Source organism: Antechinus flavipes, chromosome 6 (genome assembly GCF_016432865.1).
Source record: "Antechinus flavipes isolate AdamAnt ecotype Samford, QLD, Australia chromosome 6, AdamAnt_v2, whole genome shotgun sequence".
Classification (NCBI taxonomy): Eukaryota; Metazoa; Chordata; class Mammalia; order Dasyuromorphia; family Dasyuridae; genus Antechinus; species Antechinus flavipes.
The window spans coordinates 63,953,251-63,969,360 of NC_067403.1; the positions used below are offsets into that span (position 1 = coordinate 63,953,251).

Below are 16,110 nucleotides of genomic sequence, written 5' to 3' on the forward strand. Positions count from 1 at the left end.
GGAATGAACATGTTGCTTCGGTAATCGGAAGATGGGGAGGGAAGAGGGGGCATCCAACACTGGTCCGAATGTCCCAGGACCCGGCATTCGTCCGTGCACAGCCGCATCGCTGCAATGGGAGCAGAGCGCGGGGTTAGCGGTCACTCTTAGCGGAGCAGAGTCATCCCCGCAGGAAGGTGAAACGGGCTAAAGCGTGTTAATGATAAGGATTATGACTGATGTCTACATCACGTGGGGGCTTACCCTGAAGTGTCTTTGTGTGTATATAAGTGGGGGGGGGAGGGAGACAGAGACAGAGAGACAGAGACGGAGACAGACCGAGATACAGAGTCAAAGAGAGACCGAGATACAGAGACACAGAGACAGAGACAGAGACAGACAGAGAGACAGAGACAAAGAGACAGAGAGAGAGACAGATAGAGAGAGACAGAGAGACACAGAGAGAGACAGCGAGAAGACAGAGAGAGAAACAGACAGAGAGACAGGGACAGAGACAGAGAAAGAGAGAGAAAGACAGAGAGAGATGGAGACAGAGATAAAGATGGAGATGGAGAATATAGATACACATATATCTACAATACATATATGTATGTACATGTGTATACAGATACATACACATATAACTATATCTATACATGTCCATGTATAAACAAACATGTGTATATATCTGTGTATATTTGTATCTTTATGTGTGCATGTATGTGTATATGTTGTGTAGGTGTCTGTCATCTATGTACCTACCTACCTACCTACCTGTCTGTCTGTCTATCTATCTAACCTACCTACATATTCTCCAGTCTTTCAGGTATATTCTGGCTATTTCACTCTCTCTGCTGATGCTGAATTAAAATCCTTATCAACTTATACCCTGATTTCTAGAAGAGTTTCCTGGTTTACCTCCTGCCTTTGTCATCTTTCTCCTTCATTCTAATGCAATAATTCAGCACATTGTTGTAGAACTTCATCAGTTCTTCAAAAATTATTTGATTCTATCATGGTAATTTTTCCTTTTCATCAATGTAGAGGACAGCCCTCTCCATTGTAGACCGTTTCACTGATTTCTGTGGACAACAAGTTCATCACCCTCTTGCCAAATAATCATCATTATTTGGTAATAAGCCTCTTTAAACTGGCCAAAAGAAGGTCTCTCTCTGTCTCTCTCTGTTTCTCTGTCTCTGTCTCTGTCTCTCTGTCTCTCTCTTTGTCTCTCTCTGTTTCTCTGTCTCTTGTCTCTGTCTCTCTCTCTCTCTGTCTCTGTGTGTATGTGTCTGTGTCTGTGTATCTGGCTCTCTTGTCTCTGTCCCTCTGTCTCTCTGTCTCTTTGTCTCTCTCTGTCTCTCTCTGTCTCTGTCTCTGTCTCTCTCTCTCTGTCTGTCTTTTTCTCTATCCTCTATGTGTGTGTGTGTGTGTGTGTGTGTGTGTGTGTGTGTCTCTGTCTCTCTGTCTCTGTCGCTGTGTGTGTGTCTCGGTCTCTCTCTGTCTCTGTCTCTGTCTCTCTCTCTCTCCTTCACATACACATACATACACACACACACAAATATATATTCACATCAACAGTCTTCACATGAGAAGTATACTTTGCATTATATTATCAGGAGAAATAGCAAAAATGTGAATCAAGAAAAATGGGACTTAAATGTTGACACTTAACCTATCACAAAGTATGGAGGGCTTTTTTCACCTTTTTCTATTTATCTTCTGTGCCTAGCATAGTGAGTGAAATTAGAAATTTAGACTTGAGAGGTAGCTTATAGATCACCTCATCTAACCCCCTCAATTTACAGATAAGAAAATAGTATTAATTTAATGTTTATTGAATTGAATTGATAGAAATGTAGGCTAGAGTGCCTAAGCATTGAGAGCCCCTGGATTAAGTCTGTCATGAAATTCTAATGCCTAAGGACTAGAAATTAATTAGTTAAGGTGAAGAGAGTTAAACCAGGACAATCCCCAACTTTATGGATTGCTGATGCATAGAAAAAATTTCCAGTCTCCATCTCTTAAAAACAATGAAAGGAATTGAATTCTATCTGGAACTCATTTATGAAGAGGTAAATTCAGAATGAATTTGTAAAGCTGGTCTCAGAGACAGGAAGATTTGGGGTCAAGCTCTTGTTTGGCTTTGGAGAAGGTACCTTATCTCCAGCCAAATTGTATGTATCCACTCAATCCCTTCACATATGCATGTATCCATATATACACAAATATATTTATATATAAACATCTGTTTATATGTAAGCATCTGTAAGTATGCACATAGATTCAGTTTTATAAAAGTGCTTTATATGTTTTACATTTGTAAATGAATTATCATTCTCATAATTTATTACAGATAAAGCATATATATTTTTGGGAGACAAGAGTGGCACTAAAATTTCCAAATAACTATATCTATTTCATCTATGTATATACCTATATATATACACATTTGTATGTCTATACATATACCCATCAGAAGAATTCCCCTATCTACATATTGAACCCCACCAGTAAAATTTGAGCTTCTTGAGAGAAGGGTTCCATTTTCCTTCTAGTATCTACAGTGCCCAGTACACTTTTTCCATTCAAAAGGTGATTAGAAAATGTTCATTGAATTGAAATGTTGAATTGAATGAATAATCTGACTTTGTTAAGTAATGAATAGGTCATGGATTCTACATGACTTAGTTTTAAAATAGAAAAAAATGGATAGACAGACAGATAGATAAACAGATAAACAGGCAGACAGACAGATAGACAGATCTTGCTTCTCTATCATCCTATTAGCAGGCAGGAAACCTAACATCCTACGGGTGGAGATAAAAAGGACCTTGTAGGTGATATAACCCTACTCTCTCACAAAGCAGATAAAGAAATAATCTGGAGTAGGCAGTGGAGAGGGGCATAACTGAGGTTACCTGGGCAATAAAGATCCGAGCTTGAATTTGAACCCAGGATCTTTGATTCTAAATATAGAACCCTGGGAATAGACAAAATGTCCCTAATCTTGCTTCTGTGACGTACATTTCAGTTTTATAACTGGAAAATGCTTGAAATGTTTTACATTTTTAAATAAAGCATCATTCTCATGATTTACAACAGGAAAAACACATTCTTTTGGGAATCTTGAGCTGAATCAAAATTTCCAAAGAATTGAATACAGGGATAATTTGACCTATAACATGTTGCCAAAGCATCATAATGAAAACTGGGTAATTAAAGAGATAGGTATTATGCTAACCATCAAGGGAGCAGCCTCTACCCCATGAATATTTCAAAAGTATTTGGCCCATATGGCATCATAGAGTGCTGGGAGTTGAGAAGATCTAAATTCTGCTCCCACTTCTGACAGCCACTTCCAGTGTGACCCTAGATGGCTGATTTGCTTTTTCAATGCTCTAAGCAATGCATCAGGAATGACTAACTCATAGGGAATATGAAATCTGCATTCCTATAGAGAGTTCTCACCCTGGGAAGAATTCTACATCCTGAAGAAATGATAAGTCCCTTGCATGTTAAAATAGCTAAAGATACTTTCCCATCTTTACCGAAAAAAGGAAAGATGAAGAATGCTGTATTGAATTAAGAAAAAGGAAATGAGGTCAACATGCAAATAAGAATGAAGGAGAAAGAAGAAATCACAGGAGAGATGAAGGAAATTTCTATTACTTTAGTTAATATTTCTTATCTCTTCTCTAGGGGCTTAACTGCTAACAAAGTACTGAGGTAAAGAAATGTGAATATTCCCTCTGGATTTTCAAGGTTCAGTGTTGCAAATATGACATAGCAATAATAGCTTATATTTAAATTTTTAACAGTTATTATTGTTCCAGAAATAATCCATGACCTAAATAATTATTCCCATTTTATAGATGAGAAAAACAAAGTCAAAAAAGGTTAAAAGACATGTACAGAATCACACAGCAGAGCCTAGGAACTGAACCTAGTTCTTTGACTCCCATTCCAGAATTCTTCCCTCTCTGCTATCTGGCATTCCATAACCATGTCTGGTAGTTAACTGCCTACGAATCAATTCTTTGAAAAAGTGGGGAGGGGAAGATGGAAATGTTGAAATATCCTGTAGCAGAAGAGCATGACAAAAATTTGATTATGAGAATGAGCACGATGAGTCTGAATGATAATAGAGAGGCTCCCTTGAATTAAGGGGGAATTTGTATATTCATTCACTAAGCATTTAATTGAATAAGACACATACTGACTTAATGACCCTCAGTAAATAACTTAATAGCTCAGTGCATCCAGATAATTCCTAATACTGAAAGTTGAAGAATAAGTACTGATCTACATTGTAGAAGAAGTGTCCACACTGGAAGATCCCCATACCATAGAACATAAAGTTCAGTACATACATATAAATGCACCATAGGAGGCAAATAAACACTGATGTCTCCAGAGAAGCTGCCTCACCCTCTGAAGAGGCTGCAAAGCGCTTGAGAGAAAGGGACAATCTTTAACCTTTCTTTGTACCCCTAGAATTCAGCACTCTGACTGACATGTAATTTGTGCCAGGTTCTATGCTTGGGAAGGTGGGCACCTAGACAAGGATGAACTGGTCCCAGGTAGCAAGGAACTTGTATTCTATTGAATGGATGAGTTAGGTAAATTGGGAACCTTTTGAAAATACTTTGAAAAGTGTCAACCAGATTATCCGAAACTTTAAAGGAGAAAGGATTGTTAAAAGTCATTTTGGCCAATTCTTAAACTTACAGTTAAGAAAACCAAAAACCAGAGGGAGAAAGTCCTAGTTTACATAGTGAGTAAGAACAAGGAACAGGACATGACTTTAGTTGTTGAGATTTCAAATCAGATAAGAGACAGAAGAGACTGGAAATGAGGAGACAAGATGGAAAGCTGTACTACTAAACCATGTATACTTAGTCCTATGAGAAGAGACAGCTGTCACCAGAATGATAGACACACCAAAGGAGGTCATTATTGATGTTCTAAAGGTTCATTTCTCTTTCTACCCAATCAGAAGCATCATTTACTGAATTAAGGAGTACATCTGTGTGTATATGCACACATATCTGTGTATACATGTAGCTATAGCTAGATGCTTACATATATTAAAGGTAGCCCAGTTAAATATAGAGACAGGTAGTCTCAGAGTCAGGAAGACAGTTTCATATCTTGCTCCTGAGACATACTGTATTAATGATCCTAAATTAATAACTTAACAGCTCATTGCATCCAGACAATTCCTAATACTGGAAGTTGTTGAATAAGTACTGATCTTCATGGGTAGAAGAAGTTTCCACACTGGAAGATCCTATACCACAGTTCAGTACCTACATATAAATGTACCATATGAGGCAAATAAACACTGAAGTCTGCAGAGAAGCTGCCTCACATCCTGAAGAGACTTCAAAGTGCTTGAGAGAAAGGGACTATCTTTAATTTTTTTTTTGTATCCCTAGAATTTAGAATTGTGCCTTACATGTAATATAGGCTTAAGAAATATTTGTTGATAGACCAACTGATGAAAAGTATATGCTATAATTACAGTGAAAAATAAATGAGACTGAGAAGCAAAAAATTAAGGGCTTTCATCTCAACTATTGTGTTCTTGGTAAAGTAAATAAGTTATTTATAATCTCCGCATCAATAAAATGAGTGTGGTCAAACTAGTTCTCCAGTGCCCAGTTATAAATCCTATGTTTCTTGGATGATCTCAAAATTCTACTTTTCTGGGATTCTGTGAATGCATCTAAGATCCCACAAGGGAGATCCTCAAATTGAGTGAAAAGGATTGGAGAAGCCCCACATAGTGAAATGTCTTTTATGTTGTTCTAGGGAGTAAGGAAACACAACCCAGAAGAAGAGTGATTCTGTCAGCAAATACTATTGTGGATAAGTTCACATGGAGATTCCCTTGGAGATCATGTAGCTCCTACTTTAACTTTGCTTAGCTGTATTCAAGAACTCCCTGCAGGTAGGAGTTATTGAATTCAGAAAAGGAGAGGATATTGTTGTTACATAAATAGGAGGATGGCCTATACTTATCACTGTCCATAATACAAAATTTGGAGGATTATAGAATATATTAAAGATATTCAAATAAGGAAATTTCATTTAGAATTAAATACACAGTTGATTTAATATCTTTATAAATTTTACATTATGAATGGGCATAATGAATTATAAGTAAATTTCCCCAGAACAAGGTTGTTTTTCTTTCCTTCTCTGACTTAAATCAAGGATTGTTGGTTGTGTACGACTTTATTTTTTTAAAATAATGTTTAATGAAGGATATGTGATCAATGGATTGAATGACTCAACCTATTTTGTTCTACTTTATTCTTACATTTTGGAAAATCTTATCAAATGATGATGATGATGATAATGATAAGCCATGCTAAGCTTCCACCCAAGTAATCTGTTCTTATAGTTTGGCAACTCCACTATCAGGAGACAATGAAATTCATATTGTTTTAGCAATAGAATGACTATTATATAGGTCACTGTCCCAATAAATGGCTATAGTAATGCTTATCCTTGAAATATAGTAAATGAAAGAAAACTGGACAAGAGTTGATCTATTCATTGACTAACTAAACTATGAATTTTTATTATATGTTAATATGTTGATGTAAATATATTGATGGAAAGAATTCTTATATATAAAGACACTGAATATTTTATGCAATTTTAGAAAGAACTTTTGATCTTAACTTTTTACTGAAAACATATAGACTTCTAGACACCAGAAGACTTCATGTATAGGGGCACTCAAATTTCTTGCTCTAGGCCTTGGTATATTTATCTGTAATATGAGAAGGGTAGATTTTTAGCTCTGTGTTCTGTGAGTTGTAACACATTTGTCTTTCACACTGCCTTCCTGTAGTATCAGAAGCCAATAATTTGTGTTTTCATTCTATAGTATTTTCCAGGACTTAAGACAGCTTATTGAATATTATTGTGCTTCATTTTTTTCATTTTTAAGTGAAAATCATTAACATAAACTATATGAGTTCTACATTTTAATACTTTTCCAAAACAAAAATTCAAGATGGTATTTACAAATTCACTGAGATCTTTGGAAGGCTATTTTATCTATAGTTCTAGAGTAAAAACTTTTAACCTGGAGTCCATGAAAAAGAAAGAAAGAAAGGGAGAAAGACAGAGACAGAGAGATAAAGAGAAAGGAAGAAGATGAGGGTTGTTTTATTTTAATGTAATTGATTCTTTTTGTAATCACATGGATATTATTATATGCCTTTGGGGTGCATAAATTTCATCAGATTTCAAAAAGGATCCAGGTCACAAAAATAGATTAAGAATACCTATTCTAGAGATATGTTACTGTATTCTGTAAGAAATATTCTACATCCATGGGATCATAAAGTCATTATAACTTTCTAGATGCCTCTTTGGGTATATTTAGTCCTAAAAAAACTAAACACAATTGTGTTTTTCCCTGTTTAGTTCCATAATTTACAAGTGAACACTGCCATCTTTGAGCCCTCTTCTTCTTTCCCCAATGGATTCAAACAACTAGGAGGTCCTGCAATGTCAATGTATAGTCAACTTTGTACACAAATTTTTCTCTTCCCCTGCTATTTAGAGACCAAAATATGGCATCTTTTGCTATACTTTAGCTTCTGGTTCTGGAAAACACTTCCCAAGATAGGATACATTTCTTCTAAATTATAGTTTTAAAAGTATGACCAGGCACTGGGATAGCAAAGCTACATGGAAATATCCACCCAGTAATTTTAGAAAGAGTACTCCATGGGGCTCAGGGATTGGGTATAATGTCCTGCTTAAGTCCAGTAGCTCCTAAAAATGATTTTAAATTGATTCATTCCTAGTGTCACCTCCCTACCTGCCTTTGAAGATGACATATATTTATCTGGAGAGATTAGAAGGAAAAAAAGGAAAGAAGGGATTAAAGAATGGGAAAAGCCAGTGTTTTCTTTCTACTGATGTGTCATTTAGAGTATCCTAGAAATAGCTACTCATTATATAGCTACTCATTACATTCTTACCTGCAGGAATTCTTCCATCAGTGAGGAAGAGGTCACTGAAGCCTTCCCCGAGTAGGCGGTCTATTGGAGAATCACGACCCAGGTCATAATCACTGTCCCCTGCCTCACTGTCACCCCGGCCACTGTCCTTCAAGCTGAATTTATCCATATCTTGAAGGGCATATCTGTAGACAGAAATCAGGTCATAATAAGTGCTTGGGTATTACTATTCAATGTTGCCTATTTCTGTTTTGGAATACCACATAAAAACAAGCAGTATTATCATAAATTTCTCACCTATAACTCCTGGAGTATTTGTTTCCCCGAAAACTTGGTCGTGGCTGATATTGGCCCTGATGAAGCATTGAGAGAAGCTGAGAGACCTGCTGGAAGAAAGATAGTAAGTCCCAACTCCAAATAATAAAACTCTAATACCTGCTAGAACTATTTTGGGAAAAGGGAGAAGGAAGGATGAGAGTCTAGACCTATGATTTCAGCAATCTGGAAAATAACTCATGTGGAAACACTGTTCTCTGACACAAATCAAGAACTCATCTGTAACTTTACCCAAGTTAGCTGGGGATATTGAAAGACTGGGTAATTTGCCCAGAGTCCCACAGCTAGTGTGTGTAAGAAGCAAGATTTGAACCCAGATTTTTCTCACCCAAGACCATCTTTCTATACACTATATCATACTGCCTCTCAGACATACATCATTATGGGGAGGAAAGGAGCAATTGGTTATTTCTGACTCCTTAGTGAGCGTGTTAGTTAATCTTTAAAGTTTCATGGGCATAAAGAATACATTAGAGCTGGCATCTGCATGGTTCACTGCCTGTCACCAAAAGATAAACATTCTCAAGTCATTTCCTAGTGAGTAAATCATAACCTCAAAGGGCTTGCTAATTGTGTGTCAAAATCAAGGGCAAATGAATTAGATTTAGTCAATGATTTCCTTAAAAAGCAGGTTTCCTTTAAATAACTAATAAATCTATTTCTCTTTCACACTCAGATCAAACAGATATGCTTCTATTTCAGATTCAAGTGATCAATTATTGATATTAAGCTATAGGGGAATATTATATAACCCTTTGGTCTATAAGATCTCTAGGTAAAATGACCATAGTACTTTTCTATCTTTCAAGTAGCTGAACACCTATTGCAGACAATAGAATGCTAGAAAGAGTATGACAGTAATAGGCAGGAAAATTGGTTTTGCTGTCCTGACTCCATCACTCCATCTATGTTAAGCAATTCACTAAGACTTTCTGAGGCTCAGTTGGCTCATTTGTAAAATGTAGCATTTGTATTGGGTGATCTTTGCAGCTTGAACATTTGATGATTTCATGCAAAATGTATTTGGATAATAGAATCACAGGTACAAGGGTCTTCAAAGGCCAGCTAGTACAAACTTGTCATTTTACAGAGAAGAGTGGCCATCTCAGGTCTCAGATTAATTGACTTTCCCATAGCCAATCAGGTTGTTAATGAGTTTGGAATACAGGTACTATGTTTACTCCAAATCATTGCTATTTATTATTTGAAGATCCTTTTCTGTAGAAGGAAAATGAAAATATAGTGTATTTCATTCTCACTCTCTGTATGTATATTTACATGTGTATAAATTCATATACATGCAAACATAATACTTATACATGGTATGTGTAAGTGTGCATAAACGCACATACACACATACATGTAGTCATGTGTATATATTGTACCACATGTGTACAAACACATACAAATATGTTTATTTTGCATATATATATATTCCCAAACATACACACACAAACTATATTGTATATGCTAGTCATTTACACTCTCCTTGCCTCAGTTTCTTCATCTTTAATTTGAAGAAAAATTCATATGTCTATATATGTGTTATATATATATATATATAATGTATATATTACACATATATAGACCAGTAACAGCTACTATATGATATAGAGATATACACATACCCATACCTATTTATACACACACACATAAGTAGACATTAATATAAGTACAATGTAAATGCATGTTTATATGTATGTTATATGGTGACTTACTCTATTTTCATTGCCTTATACTTAATTTATATTTTGCTCAATTATCTATGTATCATGATAGAGTGTTGTGATGATGTTGATAGAAGCACTTTTAAGACTGAGATATACTCATGTGTTAAATCTGATGAATTGACTACGATGCCCTGGTTGATGACCTTACCTCAACAGCAGGAGTAGCGTGGGTGAGTTCCAATGAGAAATTCTCAGGCACATGGTTCGATGAGATGGTCACTAGACTGTTGAGGGACTGGTGGCTGTGGTGACTCTGTCGACTGCTCATCTGCCCCCTCTCCAGTGTGGGAGAAGAAGAAGGGGATGACCTATGGTGGGATCTGATGGGCAGAGTGCCATTAATCGTGGGCACTAGAGTAATATCCCCTTTGTGAATCTGCCTGGAGGGTCTTTTGGGATGATGCTGGTAAGTCGATTCTGCCACCCTACAGTTGTAGGACCGGTTGTCTTTCTTTTCTCTGTTGCATCGGGTGGCAAAGAGAACCATGATGACCAATAAGACAGCACAGATGGCTCCCAAGGAGATGATTATTATCATAGAGACATCCATAGAGGTCTGACTTACTGAGGTCATGGCTGTACTTGTCACCGATTCAACAAACTCAAAAACCGAACACTTCAAAAATGCTTTGGTATGGAGCTGGGGGCTCCCTTTATCCTGGACAAGTACGGCAAGCTCCCATTCGGTGCGTGGGATGGACTCCATGCTCACATTGGTGTAGATGTCACATGATTTGGGGTCTATGACAAAGATATTGTCTTCATTCCCTGCTACTATGGAACAGCTTAGTTCTGCATTCATGCCAGAGTCTCTGTCTACAGCCCTCACTCTGGTAACATGGAAGCCACTCTCAGCCCCTTTAGGGATGGGAATCTCCGCTGTGTTATTTCGAAGGGCAGGGCCTACAATCACAGGGACATTGTCATTCTCATCGATGATGGTGAGCACGACTGTGGTATTGCTGACCAGTTGTTTTGGACTTCCTCCATCCCTAGCCTCGACCACAAAAGCAATCTGACTTACTTCTTCATGATCAAAAATTCTGAGGGCATAGATGGCCCCATTAGATGGGTCAATGGTTACATAGGTAGTGATGGAACTTCCCAGGATAAAACTCTCCAAAATGGTATAAGTGACCTGCCCATTTTCCCCTAGATCAGGATCCGTGGCTGTGACAGAAGTGATATATGCCCCTGGAGAATTATTCTCAGAGATGACAAATTCATACCGGCTTCTTTGGAAATGGGGTGGATTGTCATTTACATCATTGATTTGGACAGTGAAATGTTTCACCGTGGAGAGACTGGGGGTCCCCCTGTCCTCGGCAATTACAGTCAAACTATATTCAGACCTCTTTTCCCTGTCCAGGGTGGCGTTAGTCAGGATCAAATAATTGTTTTCATATGTCTTCTGAAGTTTAAAGTGACCATGCCCGTGAAGTTTGCAAACTATTTCTCCATTCAGCCCAGAATCCTTGTCCTGCACCCTGACCAAAGCGACAAACGAGTCAACGGGATCCCCTTCAAAAACATAAGATATTTCCTCTTTGCCAGGAGACATCAGGTTTATGTTGATTTCAGGCTTATTGTCATTCACGTCTACCACCTTAATGATGATCTTGCAGTGAGCCGGGATGGAGTTGGGGCCCATGTCCTGAGCCTGAGCATCAATTTCATAGGATTTGGTGGTCTCGTAGTCCACTTGCTTGAAAAGGGTCAAATGGCCCTTTTCCGAATCAATCTTAAAAGTCTCTATAATTTTGGGAGCCACATGGCTGCTGAAGGAATACACAATTTTCCCATTAGCGCCCTCATCTGGATCAGTGGCATTGAGGTCTAGGAGCAAGGTCCCCACGGGGGAGTTCTCCAAGAGCTGGATTACATAAGATTGTTTCTCAAACACGGGACTGTTATCGTTCGAGTCCGAAATGCTTATTTTGAGGATGGAGGAGCCAGACCTCTGAGGCACTCCCATGTCAGAGGCGGTGAGCTGGAGCTCGTAGCTGGACTTCAGCTCCCTGTCCAGCTCTCTCACCACAATGAGTTCCGCGTACTTCGCCCCATCCGTCCTAGTACGCACCTCGATATTAAAAAAGTCATTAGCGGAGAGAGAGTACGTGTGCAGAGAGTTCTCCCCAACATCTGGATCGAACGCGCTGTCCAGGGGGATCCGAGTCCCGACGGCCGCGCTCTCGGATATCTCAATGGGGATGAGAGGTCGGGAAAACTGGGGGGAATTGTCGTTAATATCCAGCACCTCCACTTCAATGTGGAAGAGCTGCAGATGTTCGGTGGGCAGAGTGATCACATCAAACTCGATAGAACAGTTCAAGTTTTTCTGGCAGAGTTGTTCCCGGTCAATTTTCGCCCCTATGCTGATTTCTCCGTTATCCTCTCGGACCGTGAGTAGAGGAGAATTGCCCCTTTGCATTGCTCGGAAGCGCACCGTAGCCGGGTTAGGGAGCTTAAATAAAACATCAGCCACATCCTCCGAGAGTCTCGCAATGACCGAGCCGACCCTCTGTTCTTCATAAATCCTGTATTTCAAATTCTTACCCAGCACGTCCCCGTTGAAAGAGAACAGCAACAGTGCAAAAAAGGCTATAAAGTGCATCGTCCAACTCATTTGGTGCATTGGGTAAGTTTCTGCAATTCACCTCTCCCAACAACTTGAAGAAAAGAAAAAGAAGGAAAAAAAAAAAAGGAAAAAAAAAAATAACAGTCCTTTCAACTTCCTCCGGCTACTCAAATCCAGTCTACATTTGGTTCTTTAAACTTGAAGACGGCTCTCTCTAAACCAGCAGAGCAATTAACAGTTCACAAACTTCCTATTAAAAAAATTGTAATAATAAAAAACAAAGTCTAGTTTATACACACCATGTCATGACTTCCAGCTATGCGCTGCACGTAAGCCGATTCTAGGCATATCTTCTCTGCTTGTTCCCTTTTCCAGGCAGAAATGTGTCAGATCGGTCCTTTCTCCCTGGAGCAATCCGTATCCATTAATGCAGGATGCCCGCCGAGCGAGTCTGCAGTGTATCTTTCCTGAGAGATCCTTTTCCCCCCCTTTCACTGCTCGGCTGCAGACTAAACACCCTTGATTGCTGACTCCAGTCTAAAATCTGTATAACTTCAGTTCAACTCAGACAAAGCTTTTTTTTTTTTTTTTTTTTTTTTGCCCGGCATGTGTTGAAACGCTTCCAGCCAATCAGAGCACTCCCAAATCAAAGGCTGGTGGAGTCACAAAAGAGGGAAAGAGAAAGACAGAGAGAGGGAGAGAAAGGGAGAGAGGGGGAGAGCTGGAAGATCCTGAGGGGTGGGGGAAGGGCTGGGGAGGCTGGAGGAGAAGGATGATAGCTATTCCTTCCCCTTAGCCTTCTTTCCTCCGGCTCCTCCCTCCCCTCCACCACACACCTCCCCCCTTACATTTTACTGCATTCACTTTCTTAGAGTGTGCCACAACAAAGGGGAGACAAATTACTAAAGAAAAACTTTAAATCAACTTCGGGTCGTGTCTTTATTTATATGACACTTGAAATTGTTCTTGTAATCTTAATTAGGCTGCTTTCTTCTGCAAACATGCGATCTTCAGCCTTCTGGTTTAAATAGTTTTTTCAGTCCCATTTTCACTTTTTTTTTCTTTCTGGGTAAATTTTTTTGAAAGAGGAATTTAACAAAATAAGAGTGGGGGATTATTAGTCTTTCCGTGAGCTGTTTCTCAGTCATCCCCAACTATTAATATTTAGATCTTCCTGTTTTTTTTTTTGGGGGGGGGAAGCAAACTAAAACCTCCCACTTTTTTTGTTAAACAAAGTGCTTGAGCAACCATTATTGAAGAAATCCATGTCTTAAAAGAGCAAACTTAGAAGGAAAAATATTCTGAGTAATTTTCTGTTTCTTTTTCATTTTAATGTCATTCCTTCAAGACCAATTCCTTCACTCCTCCTAATTGGCTGGTAGAAGAAAACAGTGGATTTGCGAAGTTACTTCATGACAACATAATCTATTTGCCCTCATCTCCTCCTCTGCCTCCCTAGGTTTCAGTGCTTGATCTTCTTGTGTTTATTTGGTTTTCCCTGTTCTTCAAAAATTCCTTTTCATCCTGAGTGAAAAAAGGCCCTTCGTGCTCCAGCATGACAATTTCTAGTAAGGCATACCCTACCCAGACCAAAAGCTTTAAAAACATCCCAAGGACAGGTAGATTATGTCACTTATATAGAAAAAAGTTGCAGTCCTGTTGCACACAGGATCCATTAGATGGATAGAGATAATGTATGTATACATATACATATATGTATATAGCATATGCAAATTATATGTATATGTATATATACATATTATGTGTGTGTGTGTGTGTGTGTGTGCCCGCGGGTGTAATGGAAAAATTTTTAAGCCCAAGCCAGAATTTAATTCTTTGTACCTTTAAATTATTTGGAACCTAATTATAACTCTCAATCTATCCAAGTCACAGAAATGGATCTGTTATTCTTGTTACAAATTTGATTATTTATGATGTGCTTTATTTTCTAAGATACTTTTTTAAATTCATCATCAAAAAATAGGATTGTTGTTCTTTCATTATGCCTCTGCTGACTTCATCCACTTATTTGCTTTTTGACATCATCTCCTAGTTCCCCCCTTTCCTCATTTCTTTCTCTACCTCCCCTGAAATGTTTAAAGGAAAAAAAAAAAAAAGCTAGAGTAAATCTATGATTTTTTTCCACTTTACTTACTTTCAGCAGAACTCAGCCAAAGTCACTAAGAGGCTCTTTGGAAGAAAAAAGAAAGAAAGAAAGAAAGGAAAGGGAGAAAAAGGAAAGAAAGAAAGAAAACAGAAGAGTAAGAAAGCAGAAAAGTAAGAAAGCCAGCAGAGGAGTCTCAGTGTGAACTCTCCTGCTTTTTAAGCATTCAAAAGCATTTTATAAGCCATTGTCTCCTTTTTTCAGAAACCAGTGCCGTGTGGCAAATTGTGCAGAATAGAAATGCCGATAATGAATGTATTTAGTCCTGGGTCACGCCGATGAACATTCTGCCCCCATGAATAATACTGTTTTACAAGTTTGCAGCCTTTTCAAAGTGCTGATCCCCAAACCCTATAGGCAAACTTCGAAAGCTAACACAAGCAACTGGGACTTTAGAAACCCATAGCCATCTGGCCTAGATCTTGAACAATCCAAGCCAATAATTATATCAATTCAGGCTTTAGGGAACCTCTTTGCAAACAGCAAAAGAGCAAAGAAAGGCATTAGTGACTACTTGGAGTTGGGGTGGAGAGAATTCAAAGATAATCTAATTCTATTAGTTCACGGGGCAGCTTTGTGGAACAGCTTTGCCCCCAAACTTTTCCCCTCCTCTTTCTGGCTCCAATCCTCCCAAGTGCAATCTCTTTGCTCATCATCAATGGAGCAATGGCACCAGCAAAAATACCTCCTAGCAGAATGTCAGGACATATTTTTTTTTTCTTTGACAAAACACAAAAGTTATTGCCTCTCCTCCCCCACCCCTACCCCAAGAGTAGGGCTGAGCTGAATTATTCATTGTGAAAAATAGTTTCACTGTTACATGCTGAAATATTTAAAACAGGTTGTAAATGAATATGCCTCTATGAGGAATTTGTTCTGGTGAGTTATTGTTTTATAGGGATGGAAATACTGCCTTGAGGGAAGAGTTTTTACACTTGTCCCATCCCATTCCTTCTCGCCCAAGCCAATTTACATTCAGCAAATCCATCTTTTGAAGAGAAATGAAATCACCTATACCTGCTGGGTAGAAGCCTATCTCTGGCCTTCTCTTTTATTGCTATTGGCTCTTTTATTTTCTTTCTAAATCAGAGCTGATTGATCCAAATATCACAGAACTAGTCAGCAGAATCTATCTTTCTATCTTAATGCCCTCAACTCCAGAGTCAAGTACTGAACATCCTTCCCAATAAATACTAGGAAAAAAGGAGATCAAGAAAATCCGTATTTTGCCATTTTTTTTAAGTGGCAATAAATAAAAATGGAAAGAAAAGATAAGAGTCATCAGCTAAAATCCACTAATGGCAACTTTTCTTAATCTTTATAATACAGCTATGA

The 16,110-nt window shown here is 38.3% G+C and overlaps 1 protein-coding gene across 2 annotated transcripts in view; it reads right to left on the reverse strand.

The window, feature by feature from the left end:
* The window catches only part of PCDH18 (protocadherin 18), a 15,258-nt gene extending 1,806 nt beyond the window's left edge, over positions 1 to 13,452 (reverse strand). Inside the window, exons 1-4 of one of the 2 annotated variants that reach the window (XM_051964617.1) lie at positions 10,182 to 13,452; positions 8,265 to 8,353; positions 7,989 to 8,152; positions 1 to 109 (exon numbers count right to left, since the gene is read on the reverse strand). The exon at positions 1 to 109 is cut by the window's left edge and continues 1,806 nt beyond it. In XM_051964617.1, coding sequence (XP_051820577.1) covers positions 1 to 109; positions 7,989 to 8,152; positions 8,265 to 8,353; positions 10,182 to 12,668 — 2,849 coding nt within the window. In that variant the 5' untranslated portion in view covers positions 12,669 to 13,452. The remainder of the gene's footprint in view (positions 110 to 7,988; positions 8,153 to 8,264; positions 8,354 to 10,181) is intronic. The other variant, XM_051964618.1, reaches the window with a different exon arrangement.
* Positions 13,453 to 16,110: the final 2,658 nt, after the last annotated feature.